At 53.8% G+C, this 17712-nt stretch overlaps 1 protein-coding gene across 9 annotated transcripts in view; it reads right to left on the reverse strand.

The window, feature by feature from the left end:
• The window catches only part of MTMR14 (myotubularin related protein 14), a 43208-nt gene that overhangs the window by 1605 nt on the left and 23891 nt on the right, over positions 1 to 17712 (reverse strand). For 5 of the 9 annotated variants that reach the window (XM_057554612.1, XM_007192523.2, XM_007192526.2 and 2 more), the window contains 9 exons: positions 15827 to 15893; positions 14861 to 14946; positions 14512 to 14588; positions 14220 to 14256; positions 11398 to 11468; positions 10633 to 10691; positions 10336 to 10474; positions 9462 to 9641; positions 1895 to 2050 (listed from right to left, as the gene is read on the reverse strand). In XM_057554612.1, coding sequence (XP_057410595.1) covers positions 1895 to 2050; positions 9462 to 9641; positions 10336 to 10474; positions 10633 to 10691; positions 11398 to 11468; positions 14220 to 14256; positions 14512 to 14588; positions 14861 to 14946; positions 15827 to 15893 — 872 coding nt within the window. Of the gene's footprint in view, positions 1 to 1894; positions 2051 to 9461; positions 9642 to 10335; positions 10475 to 10632; positions 10692 to 11397; positions 11469 to 14219; positions 14257 to 14511; positions 14589 to 14860; positions 14947 to 15826; positions 15894 to 16828; positions 16983 to 17712 lie in introns of those variants that run through there. The other 4 variants (XM_028169095.2, XM_007192525.2, XM_057554616.1 and 1 more) reach the window with 3 other exon arrangements.

A 17712-nucleotide genomic window follows, 5' to 3' on the forward strand; every position in this document is an offset into this window, starting at 1 on the left:
AGATTTTCTTTACTTCCTAATTAGGTTTTACATAGGCTGGAGACCGTGAGTGCTTCTTTAGCTTTTCCTGAGAGCATGTAACCAGGAGAGATAGACAGTAGTTCATATTCACAGGGAATATCTAAAGGTCCATACGTATGCATTCTCACTGCCCCCTATTTTTAGGAGGCCGAAAGGGGAGAGATCACAACCCATTTAGAAACAAGATAACTGGAGCCCAGAGAGGGTATGTGATCCACTTGAGGACATACGGCAGGCAGAGACTGGAGCTACCATAGTGCCATTCCCTCTCAAGAGATGAGCTAGCAGGTTCAGAGAAGTCAAGGCTGAAATCCCAAGACAGAGCTGGTAAACATATTGGTTTTTTTGTTTTTTTGTTTTTGGCCATGTGGCATGCGGGATCTTAGTTCCCTAACCAGGGATTGAACCCGTACCCCCCTGCAGTAGAAGTGCAGAGTCTTAACCACTGGACCGCCAGGGAAGTCCCCAGAGCTAGTAAACGTAACAGCTAGGATTTGGATTAAATTCCTCTGACACCAAAGCCAAAGCAGTGAACCCACATACTATGTGACCTCACCAGGAATCAACCCTGACCCCACGCCCATCCTGCAATCTTGGAGGCCATGGGATCACGGAGAACCTAGCCCTCCTCTGGGAACCACCCCTAACCTGAGGGTTGGCTGGGAGCACAGAGAGCTACCCAAGGCATAAATTGTAGGATCTGGGGCTAGAGCTGCCCGTTTCACTGGCTAAACCAGGTAAGTGAGGGGTGCTATTAAGCAGGGGCAGAGATGTCTCTGCTTCCTCCAGAGATGGCTCTTAGGCTCTCTGGTTGAAGTAGGAAGAGCCTACAGAAAGGTGCAGACAACTATTTCTTTAATCCTCAAAAATCTAAGAGATCTTGTTTCTGGCTTAAGGGCCTGGCTATAGAGAAGGCTGTACCAGGCACCAGTGGCCCCTGAAGTCCTTGGGCTACTCCCTAGCTGCGGGGCCAGGGCCTGTGAGCACCATCTAGGAATCCCAAGGTCTGGCCGCTGCTTGCCCTCAGCAGGAATCCTTCTCGACTCCCAAGGGCAACTTGCCTCCAACCTGTCAGCACGGGAGGGTATGAACTGGATTCTGGTGGTGGTGATGAACACCCAGCACCCGGTGGGGAGGGGAAGGCCCTTAGGCAACCACAGACCAGAAGCAGATCCTGCTCCCCAGGCCACCGGAGGCTCTCCCCGCCTGACATCCGTGAAACAGCAGCGCAGGCAGGGGGCAGGCGGCAGCCAGAGAGGCAGCTGCTCTGCTAGAACTGGAAGTCCAGCACTGGAGCTTTGGAGGGAGAGGATTTTACAGGCTTGGGCTTTGGATGGGCATCCCTGTCCAATTTTCTTTCCTGACCAGAGACAAAAGCAGATGACAAAAGGGGGGAGGGGACAGCAAGGAACCCTCGGTTCTGCTTGGGAGCACAGCCCTCGGGCTAACCCAGCTCCGTTCTGGCTCTGGTCTCCACCGTACACCTACTTTCACTACTCCACTGTTCTGCTTTCAAAGGGTTCTCATGTCAGGCAAAGCCTTGGACAGAAATAGAATCTTTTATAGCTAGAGTCCAGCCTGCTTTCCCTAAGGGTGTGTGCCCCAAGAGACCCACGGATGGGTTTTAGAGGCCGGGGAGAGTGAACACACTCCAACGCACTTCCGGAGCAGTCCATCAGGCCTCCTCCATACCTCAGGGTCCAGGAGCAGTGAGGTATACTTAGCTGAGACACTCGGGAGGGGCAGGGAGCCCAGGCCAGCTCCCTGGGGCCTGCTGCTGCCTCATTCCTAGCCAGCACTCAGTGGCTCACCAGCTTTTGATACGGGCAGGGCGGGGGGCGGGGCATCCTGTCTTCTCGAGCAAGACACTTACAGACAATTGTTAGGGAGCTCATCCGGGAAGCTGAAAGGGAGAGAGGAGTCTGTGTGCAGGGCAGCCCGTTCCTGAATACTGCCACAGCCGGTTACCATCTGCCAGCTGCCAAAGTCTGTGGAGAGAGAGGATCCGGGCAGGGGATGGTCCACTGATCTGGGGCAGAGAGGAGAGAGAGGGGAGATGATGTGGTCAGTCATATGCCTGACAGGGGAGGCCCTGGAGGAGTGGGGCGGGGAGGCTATGGTGGCCCTGGGACCGGGCCACAAGGGTCTGTTGGTAGAGCATCTGTAAAGTCAACCATTTTCTCCAAAAGTACAAAAACAGCTGGACAGGTTAAGACCAAGAAAGAAGAGTAAAAACCACAAGGCAGGGACTTCCCTGGTGGCGCAGTGGTTAAGAATCTGCCTGCCAATGCAGGGGCCACGGGTTCGAGCCCTGGTCCGGGAGGATCCCACATACCGTGGAGCAGCTGGGCCCATGCACCGCAGCTGCTGAGCCTGAGCTCTGGAGCCCACGAGCCACAGCTGCTGGGCCTGCGTGCCACGACTGCTGGGGCCCACGTGCCTGGGGCCTGTGCTCCGCAGCGAGAGAGGCCACTGCAATAAGAAGCCTGAGCACCGCAATGAAGAGTAGCCCCTGCTCGCCGCAACTAGAGAAAGCCCGTGCACAGCAACAAAGACCCAACGCAGCCAAAAATAAATAAATAAGATAAAATAAATTTATTAAAAAAAAAAAATAGACCATAAGGCAGGCTCAGCTGTGAGGACAATGCATCATGCAAAGACTTACAGGAGCAAAAGAACAAGAGCAAAGCATGGTGACTAAGGTGAGCCAGCAACCAAAGCCTGGGATCAGGGCATGCCTGCTCTGGCTGACAAAGCAAGTAAAATCTCAACAGCACCAAAAGGAGGGGAGCAAGGCTGAATGCCCCAGGAACCTGGGAGGCAGGATCACCCCACACTCCCTGGCATGTAGATTGGCAGAGTGGCAATGCAGAACCCAGGGCCACTGAGGTCCTATGGTAGAGATGGGAGAACAAGCCTCTTGGGGATGGTGCGGGCGGTGACCTAGATGGAAGAGGAAGGTGACGGGAGCCCTGAGCCCCGCCCTCCTCCTCTGCAGCGCCTTCCAGGAGCCAAAGTTCGTATTCACAAGCAACAACCCAGCAAACTCACTGGCTATGCCCAGAGGGAAGGAATGAATCAGGCAGCCAACTTGACAACTTCATCAGGCCTTTTTCAAACAGAGGTTTGGGGGGTGCGGGGAGAGGAAGGCTGTATTGGGAATCTACCACTGCCACCACCTCCTCACTCACAGCCCAGCCTTCTCTGCTGTCTCTGGACAGTAGCCCAGCTGGTGGGGGAGGAAGGGAGGAGATAGGGAAACATCAAACAAGGCCCTTCCATCAGCTACCCTAGGTCCCAATCCCCAGAGGTGCATCATCTTTGATGCGTGACCCTTTGTTCTTTAATTCAAGAATAGCAGAAGGTGCTCCTGTAGGGACCCAGAAACAGAGCAGAAGCGTGAACAGTGGTACAGGGGGTGGGAAACTGAAAAATTAATTGACCTTGGCCCACCCAGTTAGCTGGAGTCAAGGGCTCCTAGACTGAGATGACAGTCCCCATGGGTCCCCAGGCCAGCCTTATTCTCAAGTAGTTGCCAAGCTGAGTGCAGCTCTGGCCAGCGCTGCATCTCTGCTGATCGTAAATCATCTCCTTCTTAGAGGCAGGGAAATGGCAGCCCAGACAGGTAAGGACACTTGCCCAAGGTTCCACGGCTAGAGAGTGCAAGAAGAGATTTTTAAAGCCAAGATTGATTACAGATTTGTTGTACAACAGAAACACCTTGAGACCAGGGAAAACAGCTAGCTTTCTACGTTAAAGCCGCCATGAATCGGAGCCCCCCTGCAACATAGAGACTTGCCATATTCATTGCTCCTGCTCTACTCTGGAAGGTGTATGACAGCAGCACTGGGGATGAGGACAGGCCGTGGTCTGCTACCTGGTGGAAGCCCTAGTGACTGACAAAGCAGGGCTTCCTTCTTCCTACGTGGAGAAACTTGGTAGGGTTCAGGCCAGACACTGTATCTCTGGTGATCCTTAACTGTCTGTAAATCAGAGACAGCTGCCTCCATGCAAGAGCAAGCTACACGCCACCGTGTGGTGCCTGCCCTGTGCTTCCTCTGGGTCATGCCGGAGTCTTCAGTCAATGCAACCCCTCTTGAGGGCAGCCTGGCTCCACAAATCTCACCTCTTGCTCAAACTTTATGGTGAGGTAGAGTTTCTTTTCCAGTTTTCGGGAAAATAATTGCTAAACGGCAGAGTGTTGAGGGAATGAAAGTAATGTGAAGTAGAGGAGGCTGGGTAGGACGAGGGACTTAAGGGGCAGGGAACATGGGGATTTCTTATGCTCCTAACCCCACTCCCCAGGGCTATCAGAGACTCACACTTCCAATGGGAAAATGACAGATGGAATATGGTTACAGAGAGGTTCCCAGCAAGGGCTCTCGGTCTCCTAGGCTAGTCCCTTCCCTGTACTTCCCATGTCCAGCAGGTAGCTCCCCCAGGCAAGAACCATGCTTGAAGCAGCCAGGAGACAGCTGTAGTATGGAGAAGGCAGCACAGATAACAACAGGGCGCATGATCCCAGGGGTCACAAAGGAATCTCAGCAAGCAGCCAACCATCTTTTGCATCTTTTTCAAGAGTGAGCACACAGGCTCCAAATGAATCTTCGTATTTGAGGCTTTTGTCAAGGAAAGGGTTGCAAAGCAACCGTTGCATTCCTGGGTTTGAGAGCAAGGGGTTGTGCTAAGCAGAGAGGTCCTCGCAAGTGCACATCTGGAGTAGCTGGCTAGAGGGGGCACCTAAAGATGACCGGGAACAGTCACGAGAAGGAAGCACCTGCACCTGCCGAGTGAAAGAAGGAAGGAAAACTTTCAAGTTAGCCTCGGTACACAGGTAACGCAACCAGCCTTAACAAAACCCCATGCTCTTCCGCCCTACACCCTTACTCGAGTGCAAACACAGCATCTACCTCCACTGATCTACCTACAGGACTGGAGGGCACACGGGGCCAAGCCGCCCTCCAACTGGACAACTGTGGAGCTGACAGTGCTTCCAAGGTCATCCCTCCACATCCCCAGGGCCCAGACCTCTGCCCGGGAGGCTGGCTTCTTGGCAACATTTCACTCCCTTAGATGGGTATGGCCTAAGCCCCTCTTCACAGCACCAACAGAGCTGAACCGCCTCACCTTGCCCCACACCTGCCAGACCCCTGCTGTGGGCCAGCTCAGGCAAGTGTGTTTTAGCTGGTCCTTTTGGAAGGGGTTACAGGAGTACCCACACAAGCAGAGCTGGCCCAAGCCACACAGCTGAGGCGAGGAGAAAGAGGTCTGGCCTGAGGTACCTGATCTGGCCTTTTACCTAGCTGCCCAGTGCCCTGACACAGCCCATAGTCCTTCAGAAATGAGACTGATAAGGACAGATCTTAACCACAACTACAGTTTACTGAGCATTTCCAGTACTCATGGAAAAGATGAGTATTACTATATGCCAGGTACTTTGCTCCATTATCTCACTTAAACCCAAACTTATGGAGACCAAGATCATTACTCCCACTTTAAAGACAGGATAAAAAAGACTGAGCTCAGAAGGGAAGTGTTTTTTCCAAGTCACACAGCTACAAGCGGCAAAGCTGGGACTGAAACCCAGGCTGACCAAAACCCACGCAAGCCGCACAGTACACTGATCTTCCTTCCTGATAAGGGATGGTGGAGGCCTCAGGGATTGGCTCAGGGATGGACACGTAGCTTCCAACTGGAATAAAGCACAGAGTTTCTGATCTATGGTTGGAAAAGAGGCCTTCACGTGATCCCTGGATGTGAGAAAGGAAGCACACGGAGTAGCTGGCCACCATTAGGGAAGCTGGCCAGAAGACAAAGCTAGCATGTAGAAAGAGGCAAGGAGAAAGAACCAAAGGGAAACGGAGTTGGAACCTTGATGAAGCTGTGCCTGAAGGCTGCATTTTTCCAACGTAAACCAACAGTTTTCCTTTATTGTTTAAACTCTCTTGAGATGGATTTTCTGTTATTTGCATCTAAAAGCACCTGATCTGACAGCTCAGAGAGGGCTTGAAGGTTCACAGCTAGGAAGGACCTGGGCAGTTAGTTGCCCATTTAAGCCTCTGATGAGAAAAAAGAAACCCAAAGCTATCAAGTGACATGTCTGAAGTCATGCAGGGAACAAACATTTGAGCCAAGACCCAGAATCCTAGCCTTTCAGAGAGCCTGAATGTCACCTAATCTGTACCTACCCCCCACCACTACCAAGCCTCCAGGTGATGGTCCCACAGCCTCTGCCCAAGTGAACGCCTCCAGGAATGGGGCCTTAGGGAAGAATTCTTCCGTTCAACAAGGGCCTGACCCCACGGAACAAGTGACTTCAGAAACGGCTAGGACAAGATTCATCAGATTTGAAAAGTCATCAGTTTCCCTCAGCCTGGACTTCAGGCATTGGGGTGTGTGTGTGTGTGTGTGTGTGTGTGTGTGTGTCTGTGTGTGCGGTGTGTGTGTTTGTGTGAACCAGAGACCTGTGCTTTCCTGCAGCAGCCCAAGGAGAAGTCTTTTGGGGCTCCAAGTTTTCTCTTATGGGTCTCAAGCTGGCAATGCCTTTAGGCTTCTCACCGCTCATCTCTGGTCTGGAGCTGTGGCCCCATGGGAGAACACATCAAACGTTAAGACAGGAACCCTATGTGTTACAGAAAGCAATCCGGTTTCTCTGCCTCGTTAAACATAGCCGGGGACAGAGCTCATTGCTCGTAACAAGCAGTTAGTAGGTGGTGAAGGATGGGGAAAGAGAAGCTATCTGGGCAGCAGAGTTGGCGCCTATGTTGTCACTTAGCTAACCAACCAGGCCGCTGGATGTCCCTCAGCCAAGTTCATGTGCTCTTCAGGCAGCTTGGCTTCCAGCTGGGCTCAGTGGTAGCGCCATCCCTCCTCAGGCACGGACAGTGCTATGCTAGCAACCCCCATCCCTAAAGATGTCTGACTCTGGAGCAGAGACCAAGACTACACACGGAGCTGGGCACTTTACTGACCAGGGCTCGGAGAGGCATGTGAGCACTGGTCCTGCCTCTTCCCAGTCCCCAGCCCTACAGATGATGAGAGATTTAACAATGGTCCAGAAACGCAACTCAATTAGAAGCTGCTGCAGTAGCAGCTAACGATGCACAAGAGCCACCAGTCTTGCCAGTGAAGGGTACGGGGTTGGGACTGGATAAGAGTCAGCACCCCACAGAACTTTCTTCTGAATCCGACACCTACTTCTTAACTTTGAACAAAGCTTCACCAATTCTTTTCACAGGGAAGTCCTATGAACTACAAGAGATATGCTTGTAGAACTTGGGAATGTGGAGCACAGGAAACCCAGAGAATTCACATTGTAAGGGCAATTTCAGCCGTCACAGATAGCTTTACTAAATAAAGGGTTTCTTTCCACACAGTTCCCTCTGCTGCACTAAAAAGCTGATTGGCTGTTGTTACCTAAGAGAAGCAGGAAAGCTAATGACAGGATCCCTCAGGCACTTTAAGATAAGAGAGACTAAATTAATTTTAATGTTAATGGAAATATGTAATTATAATTAGAATGCTCCAAATCTGAATAAAGTAGTCTTTCAAATCCTCTGGCAGACAAGCAGCCAATCCAGAACCTTGTCACCTGGCCAGCCCAGCCTGGCTACAAGCAGGCACTCCCAGAATAAACCAGCAGAGCCATCAAACACCTCACAGCAGTCCACCCCACGCCTTTCCAAGGCGCCCCATTTTGGTCCAGTTATTCCAGCCTCCTTCACCAGGCCCCAGCTCAAAGGGCCGTGAGATCAGGAGGACACCCCCAAACCTCCTCAGCCTCCTGGACCATCCTGGACCAGCCATAAGCATCTGAGCCCCCAGTGCAGGTAGATAACCACTGGCGAGACCGAGGGAAATGACCACAAGATCGGAACTAGGATCTTTTGTCAGGAAGAAGGGAATGATAAAAAGCTAAGGTGTATGATGGGGTGCTGCCTCAGTGGGGGAGCCCCCAACAGTTGGACAGTTAAGACCAGGGAGGACCCAGGGGACAGGAGGAATCTCCTGGTTTCCTTCCCAGTTGTCCAGCAATGCTGCACAGGCAGAAAAGGAGGCAGGGACGAGGAACAAGAGCTCCAGCCCAGAAGAGCAAGGGTCACGCAGTGCCGCGGCAGGCCCACAGCGGCCCTGAGGCAAGCTGCACAGACAAGCGCGGTGGCACAGAGGATGCGGATGAGCACGGCACGTGGGCTTGTCTGCTCGGCACCATCTCCGCGCAGCTGCCTCCACCAGACCCGTGGGGACAGAGGGGTTGTGGCCTTTATTTAACAGACTCAGCTACAGCGCTGACGGACACGGCAGTGCTCCAGTTGAAGGGCTCACCTTCAGAGGTGAGCACACAGGACCCCTCTGGACAGTGCAGCTCCTACTCACCCAGAGCTGATCCGCTCAGCCTGTGTGGGGAGGGTGCTTTTCCCCACCTTCCTCCATTGCTTGCTTTTGCCCAGAAAGGAAAAACCAGAGGACGGTGATGGGAGGAGAGTTCCCAAAGTTTCAGGGTTTTCCTTGTGATAAGCTTGTGACCTTTGGGTTCAGTTTCCTCCTTGGTAACATGCCTGCCACAAGGAAAGACCTGAAATTCTGGAGCAGTATCCAACAGAGCTGGGCTTGAATCTGGAGTGGACTTCAACGCTCATGATCTTTCTGCTAAATGTCTTTTCTCCCTGGAATTTATTAAGGACCTCTTAAGTCGCACACTTCTTTGTTCTCTTCAGAAGGGCCAGACATTCTCAAGGCCTTAGAAAACAAAGTAATTCACAGGACTCCTTCCCTGGCTGTATGACATGGAAGGAGTGTTAAGGGGTCAGCTAGGAAATGCCTCCCCCAAATGCCAGGCCATCCCTCAATCCTAAGCCCCTGGCCAGCGCTCAGCTTTAACCTCACCAAGGAAACATCAGTTCTGCGGCACACTCCAGCCACACCTCTCCATCCTGGCTGAGCTGCTCCCTTTCCAGATGTGCAGGCCTGCGAGGGTTGCCCCAGCCACACACATCTAGCCTAGCTCCCTACCGTCTGTCCCCTTCAGGGCCCCACCCATCCAGACGAGGAATGGGAGAGCCAGAAGCACCTCGGAGGATCTAGCGCCATCTCTTGAATCAGAATGTGAGGTCCACAGGGGGGCTGAGACCTGGCAAAGGCGACGGGGAAGGGCAGCCCCAACTCCCTGCCCATCACATCACAACTACTACACCTTCTGGATACCCATCTGCCAGGGCTCTGGGAAGGGGGAGTCTCAAACCACTCTGCGAACCAGCTCCTGCTCTGTATCCAAACATTAACTCATCCTCCAAACAGTGCGCGAGCCGGCAAGCTTGTCGATCCCCTCTGGCCTCCTGGGTACACTGCCCGCCAGGCCGCATGCCCTGGAACCCCACGCTCCAGCCTTACTAACAGGGAAGGGCTAGCCACCCCACCATTAGGACTTTGGAGGTCCTCACCTGGGCTTGGGGACCTCCAGGGGACTGCTACCCAGCCTGAAAAAGTTGTCAGAATGGTTCGAGGACGAGGAGCTGGAGGACTTGGCTTCCACCAGCCCCTGGTGGGAAGGCAGGCGGTCCTCTGAGAGCTGCGGCCGGTTCCAGAGCACACTCTGTGGAGAGGATGAGTGGCTCTTCCTCCTGCAGTGGAAAGATAGGGCTGCTGGCTAAGGGGCCACCTCGGGCAAACCCTCTGCCCACTTGTACTAAATCTCAGGGCCCACTTTTTACTTGCACTGGAAAAATGCCACATGGGAGTGGGCATACTTCAGCACCCCCTTGGGCTCGGCCATGGGCAGCGAGGGCTGGGTCTTCACAGAGGGACTGTGACGTCTGAACAAAACTGGCCTGCTGGCCTCAGTGCACACGCTGGAAAACAGATTCTTAACTAACACTTTAGTAACTGACCTTCCCTGCTAATGTTATACAAAATATTGAGCCCTTTGTCCAGGGGGAAGGTCATCTGATTCTCAAAAGAGCTGACCCTCAACAAGCTCCCAATTCCCAATCATTATTTTGTATTCACCCCTTTTTTCTTTTTCTAAGCTGGCCCCCCACCTCCCAGGCAAATGATACAAGGCAGCACCCCCAGGAAGTCCCTTTAACACCAGCGCCCCTCACCCGACCCTGTCTTCCCAGCCCTGCAGCTTCCTCCTTCATCCCGCAGTGCCCCCCACCAACCAGATGGCTGGCCTCTGAGGCCCAGTAGAGACAGCAGGGCATGGAGCTCAGCTCTCAGGCCTGCTGTCGGGGGCCCCTTTGTTCCTGGGGCTCCCTGGAGTTGGGAGCCCTGACTCACAGCTGTTAGCAAGCTTAGTTCCAGCCTGGCCCTCACCAGGCTGCCTGAGTCTGTGCTCCTGCAGGGACCAGCTCCACGGTCTCATAGGTGAAGCTCCCAGCGGCTCCTGGGGAGCTCTCCATGACCAGAGAGAAGTCACTGCCAAGGCTGGTGGTGCTGCCACGATCCTTCCGCCCTGAAAGAAGCCAGTGCCATCAGTCAGCACATTATCTTCTCCTGCTAGGGGTCCCCCACCTCTTCCACACAGAAGAGAAGTTTCTAGAACAAACAGTCCCTATGTGGTCTAGAGTCAGAAAGATATACAGAGAAAGTCTGCTGGGGCCTGTGACTCACTCAGCATGCAGATATCTTCCACAGTGAAGCCTGCATCCCGGGCTGGCAAACTCTTCCTCCTATAAACAGAAGCCAGGACAGTGAATTCCAGATTGGGCTGAAGTCTCCCATGTCCCCCGCATGCTGCCCACCTGGGAAAGAAGCTCCAACTCACTGGAAACTCATGGACACAGGTCCTACCTAAACTGCTGCAGAAAGGCCAGGCCCACTTCTGGGAGGCCAGCAAAGCCTGCCGCCTCCCTGTCAGTGTGGCCCTCAGAGTTCAAGTCTGGTCCAGCACACTAGGAGCTTGGATTTGGAAAGCTTGGACTTGGAAAGCAAGCAAAGACACCAACTCTCACAGGGGTCCTAAAGCAATTACCAGGCAAGACCCCTGTGTTTGCCGGGCTGGAAGCAGACTCTGCTCTGTGGCGGTGGGCTGTGCAGACACCCCTCTGCAGCAGCGCAGGGAAGGAAGCCATCAGCTCAGGCAGGAGAATCTTCTGCCATGGCGGTGGCATGGGGAGCTGGGAGTCCCCCTATCCTTGGGCTGGCTTTTCCCTGCAGCAACGAGCCCTGCTCTCCTAATCACAAGATGAGCCTCTTCAGCCACCGGCCCTCTCCAGGTACCCCAACCTGCCCTCAGAGTGAAGGCAGGGACAGGAAGCCAGCCTGCCAAGCATGCAGGGAAGCAGGGCAGGGATAAGGCAGCAAGCAAGAACCCCCTGCCCTAGCGCGGCCCTTCCCGGAGCACCTTGCTCCCAGTGAGAGCAGGTCTCTCCTTACCTCTGTATCTTCAGAGCAGAGAACTCCTCAGAGATGATATGCTTCAAAAAATTGAAGCAGAAGAAGAAAATCTGACAGACCAAAAAGCAGCACACATGAGAAGATAGCAGTCTCCAGGGAGAAGAATCTAGGTGGCAGAACTCCCAGGAGAGGGCAACCAGTGACCCTGGTCAACCACTGATGGACAGCAGCCCTGCTTTGGGGACCCTGCTGGATATTCTGGTGTAGAAACAGTACGGGCAGTAGGGAAGGCTTAGGAGGTCAGGCAGGTGTGCCTGGGGTGGGGCAAGGAAGGAAGGGCGTTTCCTTCCGGAGAAGGCAAGAGGGTAAGCCAGTGACGTTTCACACCATCTTCAAATTGAACACACATGTTCTCAAGCTACTGAAAAGGATGAAGAGAACAGCTGCTTCTCCCCCTCAGCCTCTCCTAAGAACCCCAGGGAGAGAGGCTAACAGGGAAGGACAGCTGGGAGAGAATTTCGGGGCAAGAAGATTAGTGGACACAGCAGGAACACAATGCAAGGGCAAGAGATCAGATTTTGTAGAAGAAATACCCGGAAACAGTGGTTCAGGAGAACCAGGGGTGAGGGCAGCCACTGCCTGGCCCACAGCCTGCACTGTTCAGAAACTGTAAGGGGCAGGACAAAGTCTGAGGCGGGCAAAAGCCGGAGGAGGCTCCTGAGCTCTGACCCCGCATCCGCATCCCCAGCTCCGTGAGCAAATTCTCTCTTCTCCCTTCCAGCCAGTGCCCTGGTCCAATGGGCCTCTGTGAAGTGCACACAATGCATAGTCTCTGCAGTTGATTCTGAAAGGTGTGGTCCATCAACCCCTCACTTGGAAAAATACCCACAGGGTATCCCAGAGCCCCGTAAGGTCTCCTCAAAAAATAAAAGAGGAGGGAGGGTGCCTAGGTCAGGCCAGTATGAAAACTTTGTTACATAACTTTTTTTTTTTTTTGGCCGCCCCGCACAGCTTGTGGGATTTTAGTTCCCCGACCAGGGATTGAACCTGGACCCTCGGCAGTGAAAGCACGGAGTCCTGAGCACAGAGTCCTAACCACTGGACAGCCAGGGAAGTCCCCGTTACATAAAATTAAATAGGTGTCTTCACCACAGATTTTTTAGTCTTTAATATGCTAATGTGCTCTGAGAGCCTCAAAGGCAAAGGAGGGGTATGGAGCTGTTTAACAGGCCCCAGCTTTTTGCATGTTTTTAAAGTATCAGAGTTTTTTTTTGTTGTTTTTTTTTTTAATTAATTAATTAATTTATTTATTTATTTATGGCTGTGTTGGGTCTTCGTTTCTGTGCAAGGGCTTTCTCCAGTTGTGGCAAGCGGGGGCCACTCTTCATCGCGGTGCGCGGGCCTCTCACTATCGCGGCCTCTCTTGTTGCAGAGCACAGGCTCCAGATGCGCAGGCTCAGTAATTGTGGCTCACGGGCCTAGTTGCTCCGCGGCATGTGGGATCTTCCCAGACCAGGGCTCGAACCCGTGTCCCCTGCATTGGCAGGCAGACTCTCAACCACTGCGCCACCAGGGAAGCCCCAGTATCAGAGTTTTGAGTGTGTGCGGGAAGGAAGGGAGGGCTAAGAGAAAAGCCCACATCCTGCCAACCCTCCCAGCTGAGAAGACCCTCTTGTTTATGTTGAGACGTGGCCAGGGTTTGAATCCAGAATCCACTGGGCTCAGCCGCATCCCCTGCCCCGTCTCTGAAGGTGGAATCTGGCCTGCTCTGGGGATGGGGAGACAGCATGGGGGACAGCAGGTACTGGAGCGCCAGCTCCAGCAAGTCTCAAAATGAGAGGCTGCAAAGGGGCTTTACGTGCGGATTTCAGTGCCGAAGTCACCGCCTCTGACAAGAGTTCATGGAGGCCTCTGAGGAACAGGCTTATGAGCTCTGCAGTCCTGGCAGGTGCGATCAGTGCTCAAAAGAAGAGATGTAGAAGGAGAGAGGAGCAGCTGAGGGGGAGGAACAAGAGAAGAATGCACAAGATAAGATGCCCAGCAGAGGCAGCTTCAGGAGGGTGAGAAAGATGCCTCAGGAAAATGGGGGGGAGCCAACACTGCGTGCAGCTCCCACGCTGGGCATCTGGACTCATTCTCTTTGTGAGGCAGCAGAATCAACACCGGGAGACTCAAGGTTAATCACATTACCCAAGGTCACCCAGGTAGTAAGTGGCACAACTGGGGTTCACACTCAGGTCTGACTCCAGGTCTGTGTGCAGGGAAAACAGGCTGAAAACAAGAGTACCGAAGAGCCAAAGACTGAAAAAAGTAGCTAAAAGGATAAGGCGTGGACAGAGCAGAGAGGAGGAAGGAGGGACAGCGCCCGGACAGGAAGGGGACCCACAGCCCGCTGGCCAGGACTGGTCTGGTGGTGAGGAGCTGGCAGGACCCTGCTTGCACGGAAGGCCCTGGGGCTTAAAAGCTGCCGAGTGGGTGTGATGAGACAAGGGAGGACAGGGAAGAGCTTCTGGCTTTAGCTGTAAGGATGAGGGGCACAGGAAAGGACTTGTAAATTGGTTCCAGAGTGCAGAAAACAAGGTCACCCGTAAGAAGGCTGGCACAGAAGGGGGGGAAGAGGACTGACACATGAAGGTCACAGGTAAGTGTTCTCTCCGCGAGAGAGGGAGACTGAGGCTCAGAACGGGGCTGCTGTGCCAGTGCTTTGCCTGCCACGCTGCTTGATCCCAGCACACACCAGGCAAGGAACCGCCCCCGAAGTGTGGACACCAAACAGACCATCACCCTGTCCCTCCTGGGGGTAAAAGAGCCCGAGCTCGCGGAGCCCTGACATGTGCTCGCGGACCGTGAGCAGAACCCACCTCCTCTCCTTTGCTGAGTCGATCTACCAACATGTGCCTGAAACAAGAAGGCGAGGAGGTCAGAGCGAGCAGCTCCCAGACACGAGGATGAAGGGGGACCAGAGGCACAGGGACAGCCCATGGCTTTGGCACCTCAGCCTCAGGTGGGCCCGACCACACCTTCTCTCTTCCCAAGGGGGTGGGACTGTCTTCACCTTCAACCCTGTCACAGGGGCCACCACACCCACACACACAAAAAGGCGGTTCCCAAGCACCGGAGCACCCCATAGCCCGACAGTTCCCGAAGGCTCACCCGAAGAGGAACCAGTCGTAGGCTACCGTTAGGTAGAGGATCTCAGCGGGCTTCAGGGACGCGTGGATGAGCCCGTCCTAGAGGAGACGCGCCCAGATCAGAAAGAAGCCTCCCCATGACAGCCCTTCCTGGCCTCGGGGGCTGAGTCACAACCCCCGCCCCCGTGACAACCAGGCTGCCTGACAGCCCCCGGAGCGGGGTTAAACACGACACCTGCTCTGGACACGTGAGGTCCCTCACTCCGAAGCCTCTCTGCTTTCTGGAAACAGTCCTAGCGCTCATACAGAGTACATCTTGGAAGGGCCTCTGAATGCTCCCTGACCCCACGGCCCAGCCCGTCCATACTCACAGCCCACAAGGAAAGGCGCAGGAGAGAGATGAAGAGGGGCGTCCGGTCCCAGCCTGAGATACAGTGAACCAGCAGTCCGCTGTCATCTACACAGGAGCATGGAACGGGAGGCCCAGGAGAGAAGCAAACACGGGCTGATGAGAAGGGGATGTGCCACCGCCAGGCCACCCCGGAACCACGGCCTAGCTCCAGGGGCAGGCACGTGATGTTTCTGCAACCTGGCCACAGTGACTGGTTCAAGGATGGGCACTGGATCCAAACTGAGGCAATGAGCGGGAGCTCTGGGACAGAGGCCGTCTCCCTCTTCTGGAGGGGTTAAGATGGCAGGAAACAAGTCCGGAACGATTGCCAGCCATGAAGCTAACTAAACAGTGGGTATGAGACAAGGAGAGATTCTTTGTGGTATTTGGCACCTGGCTCTGCTCTTGGGCCTTCTTGGTGATATAAATGAATACATTTCCATTTGTTCAAGCAAGTGCAACCCCACACAGGTCCTGACTGATATGGAAGAACCAGAGTCAGACCGCCCTAGGACACTGAGCACGATGGGCTCATCCAATCAAAACAGTCAAACTGGCTGGAGTTCCCTCTGGAGAACAGGCCCTCCAGGGGCTCTTGTGTGTGCCCAAGAAGAGGCCAGGACTGACTTTCTCTCACCTTTCTGAACCAAAAGAGGCCACTGAAGCCCCACACAAAAGGCTGATGCTCAAAGCTCAAAGGCCAGCTGACCCAGTGCAGAAACACATCAGCAAAAGGCTGATGCTGAAAGCTCAAAGGCCAGCTGAATGTGGTTCAGATGGTAACAAGTTCATAATTTGGGGCATGGAATAAATCTGCCAATGACAAGGGAATCCCCAAATCCTTCTCCCATAGAGCAAAAGGCCCCAATAAACACACATTTGCGACGTCAAGACCTGGGAACACCCAGAAGATCCTAGGGCTTGAGGCAGGCAGAGGCAGACTCACCGTCACTGTTAATTATGGAAAGCAGCAGTTTCAGGTAGTTTTGTGTTTGTTGCACCAGATCCCAACTCTGTTGGAGAAGAAAAATAAAAGGATTCTATGAATAGGTGTTTAACTCAGAATGGGAATTTAAAGCATTTTTAAAATAAAATGCTATGAGTTATTCTGGGGAAACAAGTACCCCAGGCTCACTTCACTTTCCACACGTCCCTGCACCCTCACCCACGGGCCCCTCCCTCAGTGTGCTCTGACCCAACGTGACGGTGAGGGAGGCGAAGCCGTGCAGGAGCCTGGGCAACCCACAGCCCCACAGCCATGAGCAGCGGCCGGACACTAGCCTCCTCTGAGCCCTGGGCTCCGGGCATGGCTGTCTAGGGAATTAACAGAAGCCGACAGAGAGCCTTGAGCCCGTGGCCATTGTCACCAAATGGAAAGAGCCATTTCTTTATTGGCCATCACATCACAGAAACTAAGGTAACCATCAACCTTCTCATCAATCACGTTTCATACGTTTTTTATTGCTACTCACTGCATAGTCTTTTAATGAGTAACAAATGCAGTCTGTTTGGTAAACAAAAATCTTTTAAAACAGGAGGCCCGTGAGGTGGGAGAGCAAAAATAAGCAAAAGCCACAGAGATCGGAACCTCTGTTCTAGCCCAAGCTAAAGGTCTAGACTAGACCCTCTGAGAAACAGTCCATTTTGGAATCCGGAACCCCACAGAGGGGCTTGACCCAGTTCTGCGGCCCCCTCCCCCTAGCTGGGGACAGTCTCTTAACATGACTGCTTCTCAGTGTCTGGGGCTGTGCAGAGAGGGCAGTGAATGCCAGCTAGCGAGAGCGCTCCCATGGGGAGGGTGAACACAGCACCTGTAATTGGAATGGTTTTCCCAGGAATTTAAACCAGGCTCATTTAGCTGACCTTCCCACGGACCCTGGAGAGTCCTGACCCACTTTCAGGAGCTCCAGAGAAAGCCGCTGCAGTGCCGTGCTAATAAACTTATTACCCATGGTGGCTCGGGGGTCTCTCCACTCATCTGGTTCAACGTGTCAGACACACCACTGCCAAGAGATTTCCTCCGAGCTGTGATTCCAGCGGGTGAGGAAAAGCAGGAGAGGCAGGAGCTACGCAGCAGGTGTGCAGGGAGGTCAGGCTGGCTGGGGGAGGACTGCAGCGGCCGGGAGAGGGCAGGAGGTGACCAAGGACGAGCCCGCAGGGCAGCTCCCACAACGGCAGCTGTTTGAAGGGGACACAAATGACCAAGGAATGGCGGCAGACACTGCTGGCCACCGTGCCCAGGGCTGGAGCAGGAACCACAGCCTGGGGAGCGCTGGGTCGGCAGAGGCCCAAGGTCACACAGCTAAGCTGAGCTGGGGTCGGGACCCAGGACTGTGGTCACACACTGCACTGTAGGAACACTTCCTCAGATACCAGAGTGAGAAACAGAAGAGGACCTGGGAAATGCATGAAACTCTAGGCTCACCTCTGACTCTCTCAACCTATGTGTGCCGTGACAAAGCCTCCGGGTGCAGAGGTGAGAACCACATATCGGCCTTATGTTTCCATGCCTGGTGCACTCTTTCCCTGGCTGGCAAACTTCTACTCATCCTTTAAAGGCCCAGCCCCATTATCTTCTCTACAGAGTCTTCTTCTGTGGCCACTGGTCAATATCCCTACTACGCAGGTGATGGTTATGCTGTTGCCTCGGAATTTTCCTAGACTGAGCCCAGTGAGGGCGGAGGCCATTTTGGCACCTCTGCATCTGTAAGGCTTCGTGCTTAGGGACTAGGAGGTACCTGTAGAATGTTCTTTCACTGACTGTTCATAGTCAGCGGCTAGCTTGAGGAGCAGCTGCCACTGGAAGGGGTCTTCGGGCACAGAATGAAAGAG

Source organism: Balaenoptera acutorostrata, chromosome 10 (genome assembly GCF_949987535.1).
Source record: "Balaenoptera acutorostrata chromosome 10, mBalAcu1.1, whole genome shotgun sequence".
In the NCBI taxonomy this organism is placed as follows: Eukaryota; Metazoa; Chordata; class Mammalia; order Artiodactyla; family Balaenopteridae; genus Balaenoptera; species Balaenoptera acutorostrata.